The sequence below is a fragment of the Perca fluviatilis genome, chromosome 17, assembly GCF_010015445.1.
Source record: "Perca fluviatilis chromosome 17, GENO_Pfluv_1.0, whole genome shotgun sequence".
Taxonomy (NCBI): Eukaryota; Metazoa; Chordata; class Actinopteri; order Perciformes; family Percidae; genus Perca; species Perca fluviatilis.
Window position 1 is genome coordinate 14,379,315 of NC_053128.1, and position 21,341 is coordinate 14,400,655.

Sequence of the window (21,341 nt, forward strand, 5' to 3'; positions counted from 1 at the left end):
AGGTTAAATAGAGTGTTATTTCCTCTAAATCTGGACCTCAGTAGCTACAGCTGATCTTTCAGTTATGTCATAAAAGACTGGTATTACTAAATCAAAAGAAAATTGAAAAATGAGGGAATATTATTAGTAGACATTTTTTAATCATATGTTATAGGGCTATGCAGCTCAGTTTATTAATTTAACATGGATATTCAATATACTGCTGCAGTTTTAATTTTGTCCATGTCACTAAGCCTCAGTGCTGTTTGTGTGTCCATGCAGCATATAGCAAGCACTGTTTTTAAAGAAAACAAAGAAAACCCCTTCCTTTTCTCCAAACAGAGCTTGTTTTGTTAGAGATGAATGAAAATGATTTCATCTGATGGAGTATTGCAGCCGATTACCCCCCCTTCCCTCCCATCCAGCTGAAGTTAAACCGCCTCACTTCCTGCTCACAGATGGACTACCCGATAGTGAGATGCTGCTTCTATTTTGGACGCTGTATGTCTGCATGTTAGCATGTGTGCATCAAAATGGAAGACAATCTCATTTGGCTGTTATTTGCATTTTTTAACATTATGTCGTTTTGACGGGTGAAATTGTGCCCAATCATTAAACCTAACTTGTGACTCGTAGCAAATTATTAATTATTTGAATAAACTCCTCAAAGCTTGTTCCAGTGCTTTTATACTTTTTTCTTTACTCCCATCAACTACTATTTGTGCATATACCAGCCCCTGAACTATTTTCCAAAGTTTACCAAAGTTGTGTACAAGAAAATTAACTTGATTTGCACAGTTCAAACTTGCTTGATTGAATAATAATGAACATCATGTGGCCTTTTCATGTGGATTGTCAGGACTATTGGTGAATTCTGTGATGTCATAGGAGTGCCATTAAAAAAAGAATAAATCTGTCAAATGCAGAAACATAGATATTGGCAGGCCTTTACTGTGAACCAAGAATTGAATCAATTTAGTTTTTCTAAAATGACATATGTTATACATACTGTTTTGTCATATTTTCGGTCTTATGTTCATAGAATAGTAATATGGGCAGAAAACATTGGCTGTCAGTCAGCCTTTCCCATTGCTTCAGAAATCCAATCGCTATATCTATCTATACCTGAGAGTGAAGCTTGTTTTTATTTAATAAAACTATTAGGATAAAATAAAGGGATCGACATGGAGCCTAGCCTTGAGTTTTATCTGGCTGCAGCAGAAATGTTGGACCGAGCTCTGAGGACTGCAGAACTACTGACAAACTCAGACTACTCAGACAAAAAACATGCGACTATCTTTCTGTCAATCAAACACACACAATCTCAGTCACACACGCACACACACAGCCTTGTCACTTACTGTAACTTAAGTATGAAAAATACCACTATCAAGCTTCAATCTTTTGGCAAAAGCTGAAACAGCTAGAAGCTGTCTGTAGTCAGAATCATGAAAGCAGCAGAAGAATAACATCAGCGCTAATGGATTATGGCAGATCTGATAGTGGCTGAGACGCCTCTCTTCAAGCTGCCCGTCATCTTCTATTGTCACACCTTTTGGACACATACACGCTCTACAGAAGGGGTTGCCTGCCACAAAATTCTGATGGCATTCAAATCTATCCAATTCTCTGCAGAGCAATGTTTCTGAAACACCATATTTAGTTTCAGTTCCTCCTTGAGTCCCAGTGGATGTTTGCGCCAACACAGGAAAAATGTGATTGGTCCAGTGCTCTAGACACTATGTCAACAGTCAAAACAAATAAATAAGACCTCACTATATTCATGTCTTGCATTGCCAGACCTTCCTCCACAGCGCTGCAGAGGAGGGTCTGGCTAGTCCACACAGCATTCTGGAATGGGAGAAAAATCAGAGCATCAAAGCATTTCTTTCTTTTTTTAAAGATAACAGACACGGTTTTGCAGGCAAAACGCAATACAGTCGCTGCTTCCTAAAACAGGAAGGAAAGCTGGCAAAAAAATAGCCAACACTGTAAATGCGTAAATCGATGTACATCACTTCCCCATCAGTCAGGCACAAGATCTGACCTTAATTACACTTGTGCTTTCCATAAACTGTCGTTGCTTTAGCCTATTATTTCAGTTGCAACCCTGGCAGTGGTAAGCGATCGTGAGAGCAAATACAAAATATTAAAACATAATTCAAACCGATGTGTGCATTGGCAACCAGAGGTGTATAGTCCAGGTGCCAGAAAGTAGAAATCCTGTCCAGCAGCTGTCCCAACCATCACTAAACCAGCTCCTCTACCAGGTAGATGAGCTCGTTAGTGAAAACACCTGTTCTAGATGTAGAGGCAGATCCAAAAACATGGCAGGAGTTTTACTTTCTGGCACCTGGACTATACACCTCTGTTGGCAACACACCGCTCAAGAAGCCGACAAATAGCCTATATGTCATTCCCTCCACTGAAAATCTATATCTTTCATAAAAATACCCCTCAGGGAATGTTAACGGGGTTGTCGGCCTCTAAATGTTTAAACTTTTATGAGCGCACCTCTCTCTCTCCGCCCGCCGAGCTCCACCGGATCTTCTAAGAACGGTGACGTCGTTATCAATCGAGTATTGATTGGTCAGTAGGCGGTGCTTTACACTGGTTGATCTCTAATCTCCAACATAACCTGCTCCCGAGCAGGTGTTCAGCATAAGTTACCATGGCGATTTAACCCGGTAACAAGTGATCCACCGTCGTGATACACAAAACCCTGGTTTGAACCTGAAGTTACCTCGTTAATGCCAAATCTTGGTCCGCAGTACAGGCCTCGGGACAGGTGGATATAGCACAATCAACACTTCAAACATTTGGCTTGCACTGCTCCATTGTGGCATTTTAAGCAGCAGCCTCATGCCATCATTATATACCACATTGAGTTTCTGCATACTGCTTTTTTTTTATAGCGCCGCCACAAGTGGGCAGTATACATTGGGGTGCAAAAAGCTTTAAAAAGTGTGGTCTTTGCAGACAATGAACACATGCTGTATTTGCGGTTCAGCATATTAGCTTGTGCACTATGGGCAGTAAAGTCAAATTAAAGCTTTTGCATGTAGGGAGAGGCTGCTGAAGCTCTAACTGAGAACATAACGTCCAAACAGTTTCCTATAAAAACAAATTGGACTGAATTGAACTGAATTGTATCGCCATTGCTCCTTTGGGGGATATTTGCTCTGCAGACAGACTTCAAAGTAATGACACATGATAAGAGCAATGCAAAATGAACAAACAAATCCGGAGAATGCCTAAACTTCATCCCCAAATTCAATATCAGCTGTGCACAACACACATGCTGACTGCCAATGTTTATGACAGATTTAAACTGAGCCGTTGTATCCTCTCTATCATTGTTTTTCTCTCTTTTGAGCAGACGGAGAAATTCAAAGTATGCGATTCACCTGAAGCTAAAACAAGGTCAGCAGGTAAAGATTGACAGAGACTTCTGACATAACACCACTGAAACTCAACGGTTCTGTTGTAAAGTTGAATATATACTGTTTAATGACGCATGGGAGGTCAAACTGTTTTCTTCTAAATTTATACACACACACACACACACACACACACACACACACACACACACACAGACATTATTTCTGTAACTTTTATCAGCTATTCTGTTTCCAGCAGCTTTCTGACCCTGAGGTTAAAAAAATTGAAAGCAACAACACCAACTAAAATAACAGGAATGAACATGTTATTCATTCCAACTATAGAAAATAGCCCCAAAACATAAGGAATTATGGGTAGCAAATGCTCAATGCAACATGTGATCAGCAGGTGCTCATTAGGGGTGGGGGAAAATATCGATACAGCATACTATCGCGATATTTTTTAGTGGCAATACTGTATCGATACACAGACGCCAAGTATCGATCTTTTATGATATATGTGTTGGTCAGTCTGTCTGCTTGACGATCCCATTTTGCAGCAATAAAATTGAAGTGAGATGAACAGACAGAGAAATGTATCTCTTTAGATAAAACCGATGTTGACAAAATTTTCCTTTGGGGACATCATTTGAAACTGGGAAAAATTTGAAGTTGGAAAAAAGGTAATAAATTGCAATATATCGCAGAATATTGCAATATGTTTAAAATCGCAATAATATTGTATCGTGACATAAGTATCGTGATGATATCGTATCGTGAGGCCTCTGGTGATTCCAGTATATAAACTGCTTATAAGTTGTAGTCTGCTAAAGCTGAGGCCGTCAGCACCCAAAGAAACCAAAAACAACCACATTAAAGAATGCTGGCACTTCCAGAATTATTTGGACTGCAGGTGTGATCACACTCCAACTCATCATCAAATAGAGTATGTATCCATATCTTTTCCTCGTGTTGTTTGGGACAGCTGGAAAAGATATGCGTAGATCAGCATCTGTAAAGATAACACTGAGAAGGACTGCGTCTGCTCACAGATTGATGGAAACCACGATAGTGTAAGTCCTCAGAAGCCCCATCAGAACCCTGGCAAGCGATCTAATGCAAAGTTCAATCCCAATGTTTCAATGTTCTGGATTTATTGTCCTGCTCTGTGTTGTTTTCAGCAGAATCTCTGTGTCAGGCTGATGAGGTCAGCGGAGGTGAAGTCCTGAGGATCAGTTTCTTTTGACATTTCTGTGAAATCAGTTGTTAGTACTGGAATCTGCTCGTGGTATGGTGTCGCACTCCGTAGTGCCTCTCGACTCTATGGGCCCCCAACTTTACTGTTTTGGTTCACTCTCCCGGCTCTCATAGTGTTTGTTTTTGTCTGATGAATGATGGGGTGGGTGATGGAGTGATCTGAGGGTTGTCCCCCCCCCCCTCTCCACAGCGCTGTGGAGGAAGGTCTGGCAATGCGAGACTACTAATTTAGCAGCTGGCTAGCTAGTTAGTTAGCATGCTTGGTAGGAGGCTCAGTTCTCAGTTCAGCATCATCTGTATTAGAGAAAAGAATCACTTCATCCGATGTTTAAAGTGAATAAAACAGCTTTGCCAGCCTACTTACCGGAGTTCAAAAACTATACATATCCGATACAAGTACAATTTTGTGTGTATTATTTGTGTCCCCTTCAATAATTGCGGTTACAAAATGTTATGATTATTGTCCTTCTCTATCTGTTGGATTAAATATACGCCCATGGCCGCACCAAACATAGATGTGGGGCGTAATTTCTAAATCACATGAGATCCTCCGGTAATACTAATACTAATAATATATACTGTATATTCATACTGTGCAAGGGCTTTGGCATACATTCAGCGTCCAGACTGTGTGCTGAATGTGTAAATAAGCCACTGTTTGCTAACAAGTTCGCCATATCAGCTAAAAAGGTGGTCATGTCCGTGTTTACGGCTTGTTTCTACTGCCCTCGAGTAGCCAAAAACTATTGTAGGCATAATATGCCTACATAAGACATTTTGACTTGTCATAGTAGGATAACACAGGTGTATTATTATAATTAAAAACATTAACAATGGCTACAGTCTCCATGCCAGGACCCTGAAACTGAAGCAACCAAATGGATTTCAGCCATCATTAATTTGATCATCTACACCTGTGTTTTTCCAAATAAAATGGCTTCCATAAAAAAGGCCTTGTGTAAATGTGCTTAATCCTTTACTGCTACACACAGCATCTGACAAACAGATAGCAGTTGAATAAATATTGCTTTTTATTCTACTGACATTCTGTATTAAAAGGCAGACTAATTGTGGGTGAGTAATTTTCAAATCAGTGATATAAAACCATGAAGGTATTTCATGTCCAGAATTATTTTTTTTAAGGAAAGCAAGCTTTTTTTTTTTCCTCACAGGAAAAAAGACTGCCTAATTGAATTTCAAAGAGCAGATTTGGCCAGGTGGGGCCAATCTACTGTCCAATTTGTCACCAAGGAAACCATAGTTTTTTGTTATGGAGGAAAGCAGAGACTGAGGAAGAGATGAGTTTAATTTAGAATCACAGATGAGTTCAAAATGTCTAAACCGAGTCTAAAACGGAGAAGGAAGAGACATGACAGCAGCTGATGTCCTCAACCCAAAGTGGAACAGGAAGCAATAAGGACAGTCACAGTCCTATAGGTTTCGGTGCTTTTACTATGTTGCTTTTTATTATTTAGATGTGAGTTTTTAATGTTTTACTATCACACTTTTATTTCCTTTCTTTATCCTTTTTGTTCTAGTAAAAAGTGTTTTTAGAGCTATTGAGGGGCAGGGACACCGTAGTGAGCCAGTGGAGACATAAATAACACATAATCTCTCTTTCTTTTCCAAGGTTTCTCTCATCCTTTACTCTCAATTTAATGTGAGGTTTGAAAAAATCTTGCGTAATTTTTTTCTTGAGATAATCATAAAAATCGACTTGGTAAAGGATCAGCGACAGAAAGACAACGATGGCAAGAAGCAGGCTGGAAATTGGAGAGTGAAGGAAGGTGGTTTTGGTGGTGGTTTCAGAAACAAGACAAACATTTCACACCGATAGAACGAAACGGAAGATAAAAATCTTCTGGGTAAGATAAAAACCAGAGAGAGTGCAGTGAGATGCAGAGAGGAGCAGCTGGAGGATTTAGGGTTTCAATCAAACAATAATAAATCATATGAGCGTCCTAATAAATCACAGACTGGAGTGTTTACACTTCTCCGGCCTGTCTGTCTAAACTACGTGTCTATGGTCGGCAAAACGTGTTCGAAACATGCATTGTTTTGCATTGATAAATGAAGACTGTCTTGTCTGTTTGTAGCATTTGAGGAAAAGTAAAATTCCAGGGTGGACCGGAGACCTTCAGTTGGCTGTTGTACGTGGGCGCCACCGCCTGGAGCCTAATATGGTCTGTTCTTCGATGGATCAGCGAAACCTTCTGTTAAGGTTTGTGCTGGCTGGGTTCAGGTTGCTGCAGTCTCTGGCTTGGGGCTAATGTTAACTTTGTCTGTGGGGCTGTTGACCGCTCTCAATCTGACAGAGTCTCTTAGCGTGGGGGAATGAGGCAGACGGGTTCCGCCATCCATTCCGACATACCCCCACTCCGACATTGACGTCTAATTGTCGGAGTGGCGACACTTCCATTGTTTTCAAACGTCCCACCACTCCGACAATTTCAGTTTCCATTAGGGTTAGGGTTAGGGAATAGCAGCATGTTGGAATAGTGGCATGTCAGAATAGAAGCATGTCGGAGTGGCGGCATGTCGGACTGGCAGCATGTAACCGAGGCAGACGGACCGCAGTGCGCTAGCTGGTTAACTTCTAATTATATTAGTCGCCTACTCATACAGCTGATATTACTTTGCAAATGTAATTGTGGGTTGGCACAGCGTTGTTACCTGTGGTAAAAAAAGATACTAAAAATAATGTTACAAGCGTGTTGAACATTGTCTTACCCTTATACCGTTACCATACAGTTTAGCCACCAAGAATTAGCATGAGCCACTTCTCAACGTAGCACATTGCTTTAAGCTGGATCATATCAATAAATTAGGTCTCTAGTGTTTTACTGTGTTGCAAAGTGGGATACATTGAATAAAATTAGATTTGTCTGGGGTTTGAACATCGTTGGAAACGTGACATCTGACATAACATTTTACTTGCCTTTTTAGAAACGTTTGATGTATAGATCACATTTTTTGTAGTTTTTTGTAGCCTTTTTTGTAGACTTTGATTTTAGGCAATTCATTAAATGTCACAGGTACCAATCTCTGTCTAGTCAGAGAGGGTGTTTCAGGACAGGATTTCTGTAATGTGAGTGCTTTTAACATTAGATAGGATTTGTTCCAAAGCATGTGGAGTTTTAGAGCTCTGAGTGTCTCACAGAATTGCGTGTTTCAGTACAAATAGCAGGAAACAAATGCCCTGGCTTTGCCTCTTTGTTTTTGTCGCACTCGTATCATTAAAGTCACATCTGACTTTAACGTCAACAGCTTTTTTTTAAAGTAGACCTACACCACAACTTATTAGATCTTTTTTTTTTTTTACCTTACGGCCATAAAAAGAAAAGGTAGGCATTCTGTGGCAGTGAATATGTAGTCGCCTGTATATATGTTACAGGGTAAAGCCCTGAAGATGAATGTTTTCTATGAATTCTGCTGGCTGCAGATATACCCTTCTTGTTTCACTGGGACTTTCAAGCCAGATTTAACCACTTTTGCTGCTTCCAGCATTGAAAAAATTGTCAACAGGCTCACCGTAGATGTCTGGCCTTGCTGAGTGCCACCATGACTAGCAGGTTTCCAAACACTGTCATTATCAGAATAAGGGAGAGAAAGATGGTGAGAGCAATCGCACAGCCTGTACAATCACAATCTGAGCAGGATCGTAATGAAAGTTTTGTATTGGTTTTGACGTTGCATGGCTCTGGCATCTCAGAACAAGTAAGGTCGCACTCTCCTGCTGATGTGAAGGATAAACCATGGGAGAGCATCAGGTGATCATTCATATTCACACCAAATCTTCACATAGTCCTGAAGGATGAAACCATGCAACCTCAACAATGGTGGACGGATCTATTTTGGGACACTATTTTCCTGAGATGAGAAGCCGCTTCATCTTTAGCTTGGATTCTCTTTCCTCAAATATCCTACCAGAGCTGTAGCCTTAAGACTTCGAATAAATTCAATTAAAAACAAAACCTGACCTCAAAGCCCAGTTCAGACCAAAGATTTGCGACGAGACGAGTTGAAACTTGCAACTACTTGCAATGCGCTGGTCTGCAGCGTTCAGAAAGCTGCCAGTTCACACCAATGCGACGAGACAGTGTTTGGTCTCCATAGCAACGACTCTCTGTACTTATGCCCTTTAACCCTTTAACCCTTTAACCTTTATGCTCTAACTTCCGACTTCCAGGTTTTTTTCATTGACATATATATATAATGGACCAATAGATCCCGTTGCTCTGGACGGAGACCAGTGAAGGATATTAGAAGCACTTTTGCGGTGATCACTTGCTTTACTGCGCAGCCTCCAACTGACAGAGATGACGTAAATGTGACGTGAGCAACGTCTCTGAAAGTTTCAAGTCTTCTGGTAGCTGTGCCAAGAGAAATCTCAATCATTCCCAATCTTACAGAGACAGAGAGTGTAGGTATATGTAAGGAGATAACATAAGCACAGGCTAATTACTGATCACTAACATGCTAGTTAACATTAGCAATTAAACCTAAACAGCTAATGTAAGTCGAAACTGCCTGCAAGCTTTTCCTGTACTATACGGTAATTCCTCTACTATGCGACAGTAAGTCACTTGGTTATGACACAATTGTTAGCCTATTTTTACAAAAACATCTGCTACGGAGCCATAACGTGAGGTACAAGGTAATGGAGCCTTTTATACGTTGTCGTGTTTCTTTAGAACTAAACAACGGACAAATAGAGTCTTTAAGCGCTTCAGATGTAAAGTTATTCGCAGTCAAGTGACGTAAAAAAAAAATGGTGGTCAGTGGAATGCTAACAGGAGGTGATACCTTTGTAGCAACAAAATGGCGCCATCGGAGGTTCGAGTTCTGAAGCGAAGCTTACCCCCTTGGTTTTTTTGTTGCTGAATATATCATTTGTTGCGTCTAAATATGAATGTGGATAATGTTAGCGATAGTGAGATGCTTGCTACAGTTACATTTCTGGTGATGAATCGGCGGAAATGTTTTTATTTCTCTGATTCACAGCGCTGTTCTAACACTGCTCCCTCTCTTCAGTCACTCTCTAACGCCACCTTCACACTGGCAGTTGAAATCAGCTCCGTAATACGCAATACGCCCCCAGCGGACGTCGTACTACACCGTTGAAAAGCTTCGGAAGCGACTCACAAAAATGTCAGAGAGACCAGAACGACTGATAAGTGTCTGAATGTCCGATTCTCTCTGACCTCTCTTATACGGATATAAATAGAAAGGCTGCTGCGTGGAGAGAAGTTGCCCAGGACGTTGACATGTCAGGTCGGTTAAATGCGATATAGCGGTATAATGTCAATAGTTCGGTGTCTGTTGCTAGCTAACCAATTAGCATTAGCAGGTTTGTTTATCAGTACCATAGCAATGCTAACTTCCGTCGGATAGGAACCGTCCGTAGCCTTTCGCAAGAGTTCAATTTTTTGAACGCATCCGGATGACGGACCAACTGACACGTTTTTTTTCGCACCGCATTCGTTCGGACCCGGTTCGGACCCATTCGCATGCGGTCTGCAAATCTCCATACGAAATGAATGACTTCCGGCCGTTTCGAAGCCGTATCTGAGCTGATTTCAACTGCTAGTGTGAAGGCGGCGTAACTCACTCGACCGTACGTCCTTGCGGGCGCACGTTGAGCCTCCGTCTATCTGCCATTTCGACCAGATAACAGTTTGTAACATAAAATAAATTAAAATGCATTATGGATAATTTGTAGCTGACTTAAAGGAGAATTCCGGTCGATTTCAACACGTAGCTCTGTTGTTTGTAAATTTGGAGTGCTGTCAGTACCATCTACTTTGTAGACGGTCCCGAAACACTCACAATTAGCACAACATTTTATGCATTTCTTTCACATCTATCAGTCACATTCACTGGCCCTCATTTATCAACCTAATGTAGAAACCAGCGCAGATATGAGCACAGAAATCATTTTACAACGACGATTCATGAAAAGTTCGTATCACACCAATCGGAGCGTAAGAATGGTTGTACATTGATAAATGCAGCGGATGGAAACGATCGTCATTTAAATATCACGCCCCAATATATTCTCGGTTTTGAGGCCTCGCCCCTACAATTTACGACATGGCTAGACGTAATATGGCTAAGAAGCGGCACTTTTCAGAAGTGGAAATTGAAAACCTGATATCTCAGGTTCATTTGCACTAACGTGTGTACTATTTGGCAGCCTGAAAACTGGTATTAAAGGCTGTAGAAAGAATACGGAATGAAAAGAGATCACTGATGCAGTCAACACTTTTGCCGTAGTAAATCAGACTCAAGTTTATTTAATTTATACATCCTTGACATATGCTATAGTCCTAATAGTAATATACAGGCTTATCTTGCAATCTCTTAGGCCTACATGTAGGTGTACTTATATTTAAATAAACACACGGTAGCAGAGTTAATGCAGTGTCTTTTATTTTACTAGTGTTTTTTCATGAGTCAGCCAGGCAACAGCTGAGGGAGAGCAATAACTCGGTCAATGGCAGAAATAAATCGTTCACTTGTGGCCATTAACGACACTTTAAAAGAGAAACGAAAACCTGAAGAATAAATAAAAATGTTTGGCATCGTCATTTTTCCTGTATTGAGTGTCATTGCCAAACATAACAATGTACCTTTTAAAAGCGAGGAATAATATCCTGTCTCCTTCGTATAGTCCCCAGTTGGGGCTTTACTGGACACTGCTCTCTGGGCATCGGGTCATCTGGCTCCATCACTACATTTACGGCACCCTGTTTTCCTGCGCAATGTTGTGCAGAACCCAAAAGGCTAAAACAATGTTGCAGACTTTTTCTGCTGTGTATGGGTCCCCCCCCCCCGCTGAAGCAAGACAGAGCCATCTCCCCTTAATCAATCCAATGGAGCGCTCCACCGTGGCCCAGTTGTACTGGCGCATAGAGGTCTTATAAAAGAGCCAGATCTGCCATTGCTGATAAGTGATCAACTGATGACTTCTCCTTCTCCTGTTAAACTGATAATATGCTGCACCGCAAGTCCACACTGACTCGAAAATTTGCGTACACGAGTTCAGACCAGACGTGAGATTTTATCGCAGCCTACGCTCACGTTAAAATCGATAAATGCCGAGCTTTGCGTAGGAATCGGCGTACGCCCGTCCTACGCCTGTTTTAGGTCGTACGCACTTTTCATAAATGAGGGCCACTGTGTTCACTCGGAAGGAATCACTTCACATGGGTAGGCATGACATTTCGAACATGTTAAGAGGCTAAAAGCACAAAGCTCCTCCAGAGCCACAGAGGACATTTACATCAGTTTTACATGCGGAGTAGTGCTCCTCCGATTTAATTAACCCTGTGTAAAAAATATATTGGAAACATGGAGTGCCCTTTTGATATTACCAAACGTGTTGAATAATACTTTACTGGGGTCATTATTTTTGTTTCAACAGCTATTTCACAGTGCATTTTTCTCACTCATAACGCATTTGTCTTGCCTGCTGAATCCTGCCGCACAATTTCCCTATATGGAGCGAAATGTTTTATCTTATCCTAATAATCAAAACCAAGAAACAACATTGATTGAGCATGGCATCTTACTCATACCCACACATAAACCCATTCTAGAGAGATTTCAAATTCTGCTGTTTTCAAACCGCTAAATAGCTGTGCTTTGTTTTGGCATTGCGCGGCAGATAGTTGACTCTCATAACAATCACACTGATCGTACACTGCTGATAGCAGTGGCCGCAGCTCGGCGGTGTTTATGGGATTCAGCAGGACTTGTGATATCCATGAAAGGTGAAACTCAGGACGGATCACTCTGAGGCTGATTAACTGTTACAGGAAGAGTTGGACATTCTGAGTTGTAGCTTGTTATTTTTCTCACCAGGCACTTGACACTAAAGGGGAACAGGTTTTTATAATAGCACTTCCTGGCTTCCCTAAACTGTCTAACATGTTACTTTATTATATAGCGCCGAAATGTGCCTGTTTACCTGTAGGGTTGCCTTAAAAGCAAGGCAGCTGATTTTTTTTTTCTTTATCTGCTGTCTGATTTGTGCACATTAAGACTGTATCAACCTCTTATATCACACCTTTCACTCTTGTTTTTGTATTCATCCATCCATGCTTTTATTTTTGAGTTGAAGCTCACACATTCAGCCCACACTGTTTTAGTTATTGATGCCAGCTGCTCTGAAGGAGGTAAGATGACAGAGCTGAGAGAGCCAGAGAAACTACAGAGGACCAGAGGAGAAGTGAGATTAAACTTGTAAAACTTGTTTTGGGTGTTGGGGCGGCCACAGATGGGATCATCCGAGGAGCACGTTAATGCAGCATTCATTTCTGTCAAATGGAATTTGTGGCAAATGTGCAAGACACCTGTCCTTAATTAGTTAATTAAAGGTGCCGCAGGTATCTCAGGTTTACAGTACAGTGAGTGTTTCACCTCAAAAAGGACCATCTAGCTGAATCAACTAGAGCTAAACCTGAATACGAACTTAACCAAACTGGTAGCCTATTTACTGTTATTCGGTCCACAGTGGCAGTGTCATATGAGCAATATTATTATCTGTTTGTCAGCTCCATGTAAATGTGGCAAGAGTCAACTAAGGCTAAAATACTTAAGTTGTAGTATATTGTGTGTGTGTGTGTGTGTGTGTGTGTGTGTGTGTATGTGTGTGTGTGTTCCACTCAGTGGAAAAAAATCACATATGAACAGGTTTTGTTAGCAGAGTATTACGAATCATGATCCAAAACTCACCACTTTTTAGGAAAAAAACATCAGGCTTCAGTAGGACCTGGAAGACTATTGCTGACAGAGAGAAGTGCAACAAGCTGAAAAAGTTGAAAACAAATTGGTCTTTTATCAGGTCCCAGTCTTACAAAGTGACAGATTTTTTGACGTGTACCCACAGCACACAAACACAGGAATAAATAAAAGACAGACGACACTTTTTTGTGATTCTAAAAACTACACTACAGAAAAACACAGACCCATACTGTACATCATCCGCTCACAGACTACGCCTAGAGCTCACAGACAGAATAACTTGTCAGGATTCCTCCAGTAATTTCAATTTCCAGTATCCTGTCAGCTGTAATCTGATTGTCTGAGTCTGTTTTCTGTCTGAGACAGATTTTAAGAGAGGACATCAGATTGGAGTTAACACTGTTTGCCTTTCTGTTTCCTACACACAAAGACAGAAAGCCCAAAAAAATGCAGACACACACACACACACACACAGACTATGCACATTACAACAAAAACCACTACGACTGGAGCAGAGGCATAAGGTCAGCATGCCTCCTTTCTACAGACACACGAACAGTTACAGTGCCTTGCGAAAGTATTCGGCCCCCTTGAACTTTTCGACCTTTTGCCACATTTCAGGCTTCAAACATAAAGATATAAAACTGTCATTTTTTGTGACGAATCAACAACAAGTGGGACACAATAATGAAGTGGAACGAAATTTATTGGATATTTCAAACTTTTTTAAGAAATAAAAACTGAAAAATTGAGTGCAAAATTATTCTGCGCCCCTTTACTTTCGGTGCGTACGCAAACTTTGAGAACTCTCCAGAAGTTCAGTGAGGATCTCTGAATGATCCAATGTTGACCTAAATGACTAATGATGATAAATAGAATCCAGCTGTGTGTAATCAAGTCTCCGTATAAATGCACCTGCTCTGTGATAGTCTCAGAGGTCCGTTGTAAACCGCAGAGCGCATCATGAAGAACAAGGAACCCACCAGGCAGGTCCGAATACTACGTTGTGGAGAAGTTTAAAGCCGGTTGGATACAAAAAAATTTCCCAAGTTTTAAACATCCCAAGGAGCACTGTGCAAGCGATAATTATTGAAATGGAAGGAGTTAAAAAAAAAACAAAAAAAAAAAAACGGGGGCCCTCTAAAAACTGACAACTAAAAAAAAAGTCTTTTCAGCTCATACAATGAGAAGACTGATCAGAGATGCAGCCAAGAGGCCCATGATCACTCTGGATGAACTGCAGAGATCTACAGCTGAGGTGGGAGACTCTGTCCATAGGACAACAAAAAAAGTCAGTGTACTATACTGCACAAATCTGAGCCTTTATGGAAGAGTGGCAAGAAGAAAGCCATTTCTTAAAGATATCCATAAAAGTGTTCGTTTAAAGTTTACCAAAAGCCACCTGGGAGACCAAACATGTGGAAGAAGGTGCTCGCTGGTCAGTGCCGAAACCAAAATCGAACTTTTTGGCAACAATGCAAAACGTTATGTTTGGCGTAAACACAGCTCATCATCCTGAACACACCATCCCCACTGTCAAACCATGGTGGTGGCAGCATCATGGTTCTGGGCCTGCCTTTCTTCTTAGCAGGGACAGGGAAGATGGTTAAAATTGATGGAAAGAAGGAAAAGAAAAAGGACCATTCTGGAAGAAAACCTGATGGAGTCTGCAAAAGACCTGAGACTGGGACGGAGATTTCTCTTCCAACAAGACAATGATCCAAAACATAAAGCAAAATCTACAATGGAATGGTTCACAAATAAACATATCCAGGTGTTAGAATGGCCAAGTCAAAGTCCAGACCTGAATCCAATTGAGAATCTGTGGAAAGAACTGAAAACTGCGTCGCCTGTTCTTCTTATCCAACCTCACTGAGCTCGAGGCTCGATGTTTTGCAAGGAGGAATTGGGCAAAAATGTCAGTCTCTCGATGTGCAAAACCTGATAGAGACATACCCCAAGCAACTTACAGCGCTAATCGCGCAAAAGGTGGCGCTACAAAGTATTAACTTAAGGGGGCTGAATAATTTTGTCACACCCAATTTTTCAGTTTTTGATTTGTTTAAAAAGGTTTGAAATATCCAATAAATTTTCGTTCACTTCACGATTGTGTACGTCACTTGTTGTTGATTCTTCACAAAAAATTACGTAGTTTATATCTTTATATTTTTTTTGGAAGCCTGAAATGTGGCAAAAGGTCGAAAAGTTCAAGGGGGCCGAATACTTTTGCAAGGCACTGTATGTGTGTGTTTTTGCACATACAATATGTGGAGTGCCATGTGTTTACACAAGTACAATATTTAGACAATATCAGAAGGTCTCACTCGCTTGTACATATTTTGTATAGATTCTTTTGTCAGTTGAGTTTGTGCAGTGTTCCCAATACACTGATTTATTTGTGCAGCTCGCCACAATATCAACATTGACCGCCACATGTTGATTTAATTTTTTTTTAAATATTTAAAATTGGTAAAATCTTATTTAATTGTAGCGCTGTACACAGCGCATTAATTCGCTCAGCCCCTCCTTAACGTTTTCTCCAGATTACATGTAAATCATGGTCTCCTTGCCCCTGCCTCTCAAACCCCTCAACAGTGACAAAAATGTAATTTGAAACTGTAAATAAAAGTGACACTGAGAAAAGAGGGACATGAAGAAAGAAATCAAAAGATTGTCATTGAAAAACACTCCCGAATTCAAAAAATATGCTGCACCGCATTAGACTCGAATTCTGTTGTGTGTGTGTGTGTGTGTGTGTGTGTGTGTGTGTGTGTGTGTGTGTGCATGTGCGTGCATGCGTGTGTGTGTGTTAGTGCGTATGCGATTGCCTTTGTTTCTCTCCAGCAGTGAAGTACTTGTGTTAAAGTTAAACAGTGCAGACACGAGCAGGTCGCCTCCTCCATCATTCCCACTCGAAGGAGAGCACAAACACAGACGTCAACTAAATCACCACCATTAACGTCAACAGAAAAGCCTGCTGTAAAAAAAATAATTAAGAAGAACTGTTGGACCACATTGTGATATCCAAAAATCATCATTCAATTAAAGATTCCAATCCATTTAAAAAATAAAAAAAATAAATCTGGAAAAATTCAATCCATCCTCTATGAAGTCCATCAACACCTCCGATAACTCTAAGAACACTACCGGTCCATAGACAAACGACTTAAGATGACTCATATCTTTTACAGCAACATGAGGTTTACTTTCAAGTCGACAAGCATTTTATAAGGGTAGCCTATGTGTCAGTTTTTTACTAAGGGCTTTACAAAGGCAATAAATACAAAGGCAATAAAGTCATGGGTAAGACTTGTAGTACTTGAGATCCTTATAGTGCTAAAATAACACAAGAGGTAATTATAGTTATATAAAGTCCTGTTAATGTGCATTCCTACGTTCAGTTACAGCATTTGTGTCAAACTGTTTAAAACAATGGAAATTATTTAGACAATAACATTACTATTCAAGAACCCAGACTTAGAGATATGCTAGTGTCTTTGTGAGGCTGTACTAAGTCCTAGTGGTGCTTTGGGCTAAGTGCTAACATCAGTGCTAACCTGCTAATGTTTACCAGGTAATGCTTACCATGTTCACTGTGTTAGTTTAATGTGTTAGCATGCTAACATCTGGCCATCTGGCCTACAGCAGCTGTAAGGTTTATGGGCATGTCAAAAAAATGTTAAGTGATAAACCAAAGTGCTCGACAAATAACCATTTTGGCCTGATGGTGGCACTAGAAGAACAAGACAAGAGTCAGGGGACCACCCAAGTTATTCATAATTCAAATTTCATGGCAGTCCATTCAGTAGTTATTGAGACGTTTCAGTCTTGACTAAAGTGGTGGACCGACACAATGACATTGTTATCACTAGACCCACACATGGCTAAAACATCTGGACTGGCATTTATTTCGGAAAAATGCATACTACAACCTAAATGTATATTTCAATATTTATCATCACATGAAAAGCCTCAACAAGATGTGATTAAAATTATAGAAACAAGACAACTCCATACAATCTGACCATCTCTCAGTCCTCAGTCCTGATCGTAATGTTGTTTGTTGCTCCTACATGCTGTTATTACTGTCTGTACTGGCTTATTTCTCCACCATTCCAACATGGCATCATGACTTTGCGTAAATATATACGCCACTTTCATAAAGCCAAATGGCGTGTTATTTTACGCCATTTTCAGCTATCCACGTGTATGATACACGCTGGAAACAGCTGATGTAAACAGACCACGCGTCGCTTTTCACGATACGGCGTTATCGGCGACCGTATGTATATATCTTAGACACAACGCCTGTCAAGAAAAAAAAAATGGTTGAGTTTAGGAAAAGAACACAGGGAAAGGCTTTAGTAACAAAACAGTGACAAAAACACGGAAAATAACGACTAAAACACGCTTATGACAACAACAAATGGTTGGGTTTAGGAAAGAAATATTGGGTAAGGCTTATTAAAAACATAAAATTAAAAACAAAAAACGGCTGAAAAATCACACGCGGGGCACGAACCCAGCTCTCCCAGGTGAAAGTCCTGTGTTTTACCCATCCACCACCCAACCTACCTCCTTACCCAATCCCCCGTTCCTTTATACCACTCGCTACGGCGGAAATGGACTCACAATATAGGCCAATGGCGGCCGATTTGCGTTGATATACACGCGAAAATGCGATTATTTGTCTTCATAACACGCAAAAACGGAATACAAATTGGCGTGTCATACATACGCCAATTCATGAGATCAGTCTGACCATTCTCTACCATTACTGTACATGCTTATAAGTTAAAGGAAGTTCACGCACTATGTAGATCATAAAACATACTGTACTACATGTGTGTCAAAATCTGCTTAACGAAAGCCTGAATTTTTTTATCTTGAAAGGGCAGCTTTAATCATATTTTCCGATGGGACATGATGGAAAGAAAAGCATAAGGCACAGGTCATCAGCAGACCCCGTATCTACATACAAGTCACATTATGGTCCAAAATTGACTGATTTGACAATTTAACTCTGGGGTTAAGTTTTTTTTTTTTCCTGGTCAAATGTTCCATCTGCAGAACACCACAGCTGCTTTGACCATGAATATTTATTCCTAGAGAAGGCACAGCATGTTCACATCTATTATTTGCATGTTAGAGTGTGTACACATGGCCTAAATGAGAAATGATAACTTCATTCAAATAAGATGATGTTGCACCAAGCCATTTTGTCTTGCTGCTGGTTTTAATGTACCACCAATTTATGATCTATAGGATGTCTATAAAAATGTAGGGATGACTGAAACTAAATAAAATTAATTAATATTTTAAATGTCTTATAAAAGACAGTAATTTAATCTAACCTAATATATGCAACCAATCAGTAACGTATACAGTATGTCACCTTGTACTGATAAACGTGGTGTCCTTGTTACCTCCATTTTGCACTTCAACAGAGCAATGGTACAATGTTGCAGCAGCTTTGGGCAGACTGGCCTAACTTTTGAAATTGCTGCGACTTAACAAAATGTTGTTAATATCAAGTTTTGGAACAAATAACAGTCCAATCTATCGTTGTCTTTTTCAATTTTACAGTGAAGTGCATCAAAGACATACAAACAAAGCATTCTATCCAGCAGCCCACTGGCACTCAGTCCACAGTTGATGCACATCTGTCTCTTCTTTGCAAGAAGAGGCAAATTTACCTGGTTTCCTTCCTGAGGCCTTTTTTTCTTCTTTGGTGGGCTTTTAAAACAGAGGACAGCAGGACAGCACACACATACGCACTCTCAAATATTCACAAAAACACAAATGTGCCTTTAACGTGTGTTTACCTTAGTGCCATAGACGTTCCGTTGACGGACGCAGCCGAGCACACTCTGTGGGTGTGTCCATAGGAGCAGCTCCCCTGCCGTGCGTACCGCTCATCCCCACAGCAGAGGATCACCAGAAACGCCCTTCGAAACGCCCGGTTCAGAAAGGCATACAGGAAGGGATTCAACCCTGAATTAATGTACCCGAGCCACAGCCAGGCTGTCCACAGCTGCCAGGGCACTGAGTAATGGATGAAGGGGTCCACCACGTTAGTGATGAAGAACGGCGCCCAGCATAGGCAGAAACAACCCATTATAATCGCCAGCGTCTTTGCCGCCTTAGTCTCAACACGCATGCGGCTATTCGCTATGGGAGCGTGCTCTAAGGAGGAGTCCGGTGTTGTCCTAAGGCGATAGGTCTCCGATGGATCTGAGGAAGTGGAGGGCCTCAGGGTGATCAGCGGAGCTGTCCCGGTGACAGGAGCGGAGCCGGCCCGCTGTAGTGTCTCGATCTGCCGCACGTGGGTCATGGCGGTGATGTAGATCCGGTGGTAGGCCAGGACCATGAGGGCCAACGGGACGTAGAAGGCCACCGCAGAGCAGATCAGGGCGTACGGCCGGTTGACCAGAAACACACAGCTTGTGTCGTTGGAGCCTCCTGCCAAGGCTCGCCTCTCTTCAATCTGGAAAGGAGACATGGATACAAAATTAACAAATCATCAACAAAACTCATGAAAAATACACCAAGTTCAGACATTTTTACAATCATTTTCTATGCAACTGAATTTCATCAATATTAGTCAGTCATGCCAGTGCGTTACAGCTGGAAGCAGGAGCCGATTGGCCTAGCTTAGCATAACGACAGGAGGCAAGGGGAAACGGCTAGCCCAGCTCTAAAAGTTCAAAAATGATTTTTACTTTTCTGTTTGTTTGTGTATGTATGAAACAAACAAGATACATGTTAATTGGTTAGTTGTTAGAGGTATTGTTAGGAGTGTTTTTGAACTTTGGGGAGGCTAGCTGCTAAGCTAGGCTAAAGAAAGTAGGAATAGCAATATGCTAAATACTGTAGTAAATTGAAGGATTATCACCAGGAGAGCAGAGCCTGATTCTTTCTTTGGTGAAGATGCAGTAGAAACACACCAAAGCAGACATAATGTACAAATTATTAAATCAGTTCTTGTACTCAATTTCAAACAATTCCTTTTTTGGGCAGAACAAGAGCGCAATGGGATTTTTTCAGAGCGATAAAAGTGACCAAAGAGACAACAAACGTACACACAACATATAAAACAAACCACTGAAACTTGGCCCACATGTACATACATAGTTAGTAATAAAGAGCCGTGTATTTCATTAACTCTGGCTGAATAAATTCATCTATCCTCGTCTGCCTCTGGGAGTCCTGCAGCTCACTTCAAGACAGCTCTGAAATAACCTCACGCCAAAACATATTCAAACCAGCAGGAAATGCTTGTTGAAGTGCTGTCTTTGCTCGCAGCAAGAGAGGCTCCACAGGGACTGGAATTGTTTTGTGATCGCTGCATTACTGTGTCATTGTTCAAGGGATTGGAAACGTTATTAGAAACCGAGAGCATTAGGTTGGAAAGGTTTATGCTGCATTTGCCCTCACAGAAAGAACATCTCTCTCTTTAGGCGTTTTAGGGACTTTAAAACTGCACAAATCATGTAAAGTAAAAAATCAACAGCTATCGAACAGTATCCAAGGGTTGTTTCAAATGAGAGAGAGCAAACATCTATATAAATGTCACTGCATCACAACCAAAGGAGTTAATTTCTGGAACAGCTGCAGTGAAGAGATGAAATCATGTACAATGAGCAATTTTAAGAGACTATTTAAAATGAATATACTGAATGGATATGAAAAGGACTCAAGGTGATAGTATTGTGTACTGACTGTATGGTTCCTGGGCTTATATACTTTGTCTAGTTTGGATGGGTTATTATTCGGTTTTGATGTAGATAGAAGGAAACGAAGTAGATATATGGAAAAGAAACAAATGTGTAAATGTATGTGTGTATGCATGTATGTATGCATGTGTGTCTATGTGTATGCATGTGCATATCTGCGTGTAGAGAGGTAGATATATGGTACATGTATGTGTATGTAAATGTATAAATAAGTGAAGCATCAAATTGTTTTGTATCTATC

The 21,341-nt window shown here is 40.8% G+C and overlaps 2 protein-coding genes across 3 annotated transcripts in view; one reads left to right on the forward strand and one right to left on the reverse strand.

Annotated features, from left to right (window-relative positions):
- Positions 1-21,341, forward strand: part of LOC120545508 (beta-amyrin 28-monooxygenase-like) — a 120,033-nt gene that overhangs the window by 25,650 nt on the left and 73,042 nt on the right. The gene's annotated exons all lie outside the window — the stretch shown is intronic.
- The window catches only part of si:dkey-247m21.3 (5-hydroxytryptamine receptor 4), a 63,798-nt gene that overhangs the window by 19,799 nt on the left and 22,658 nt on the right, over positions 1-21,341 (reverse strand). For both annotated transcript variants that reach the window (XM_039779892.1, XM_039779891.1), the window contains one exon: positions 19,190-19,851. In XM_039779892.1, the coding sequence (XP_039635826.1) occupies positions 19,190-19,851 (662 nt within the window). The remainder of the gene's footprint in view (positions 1-19,189; positions 19,852-21,341) is intronic.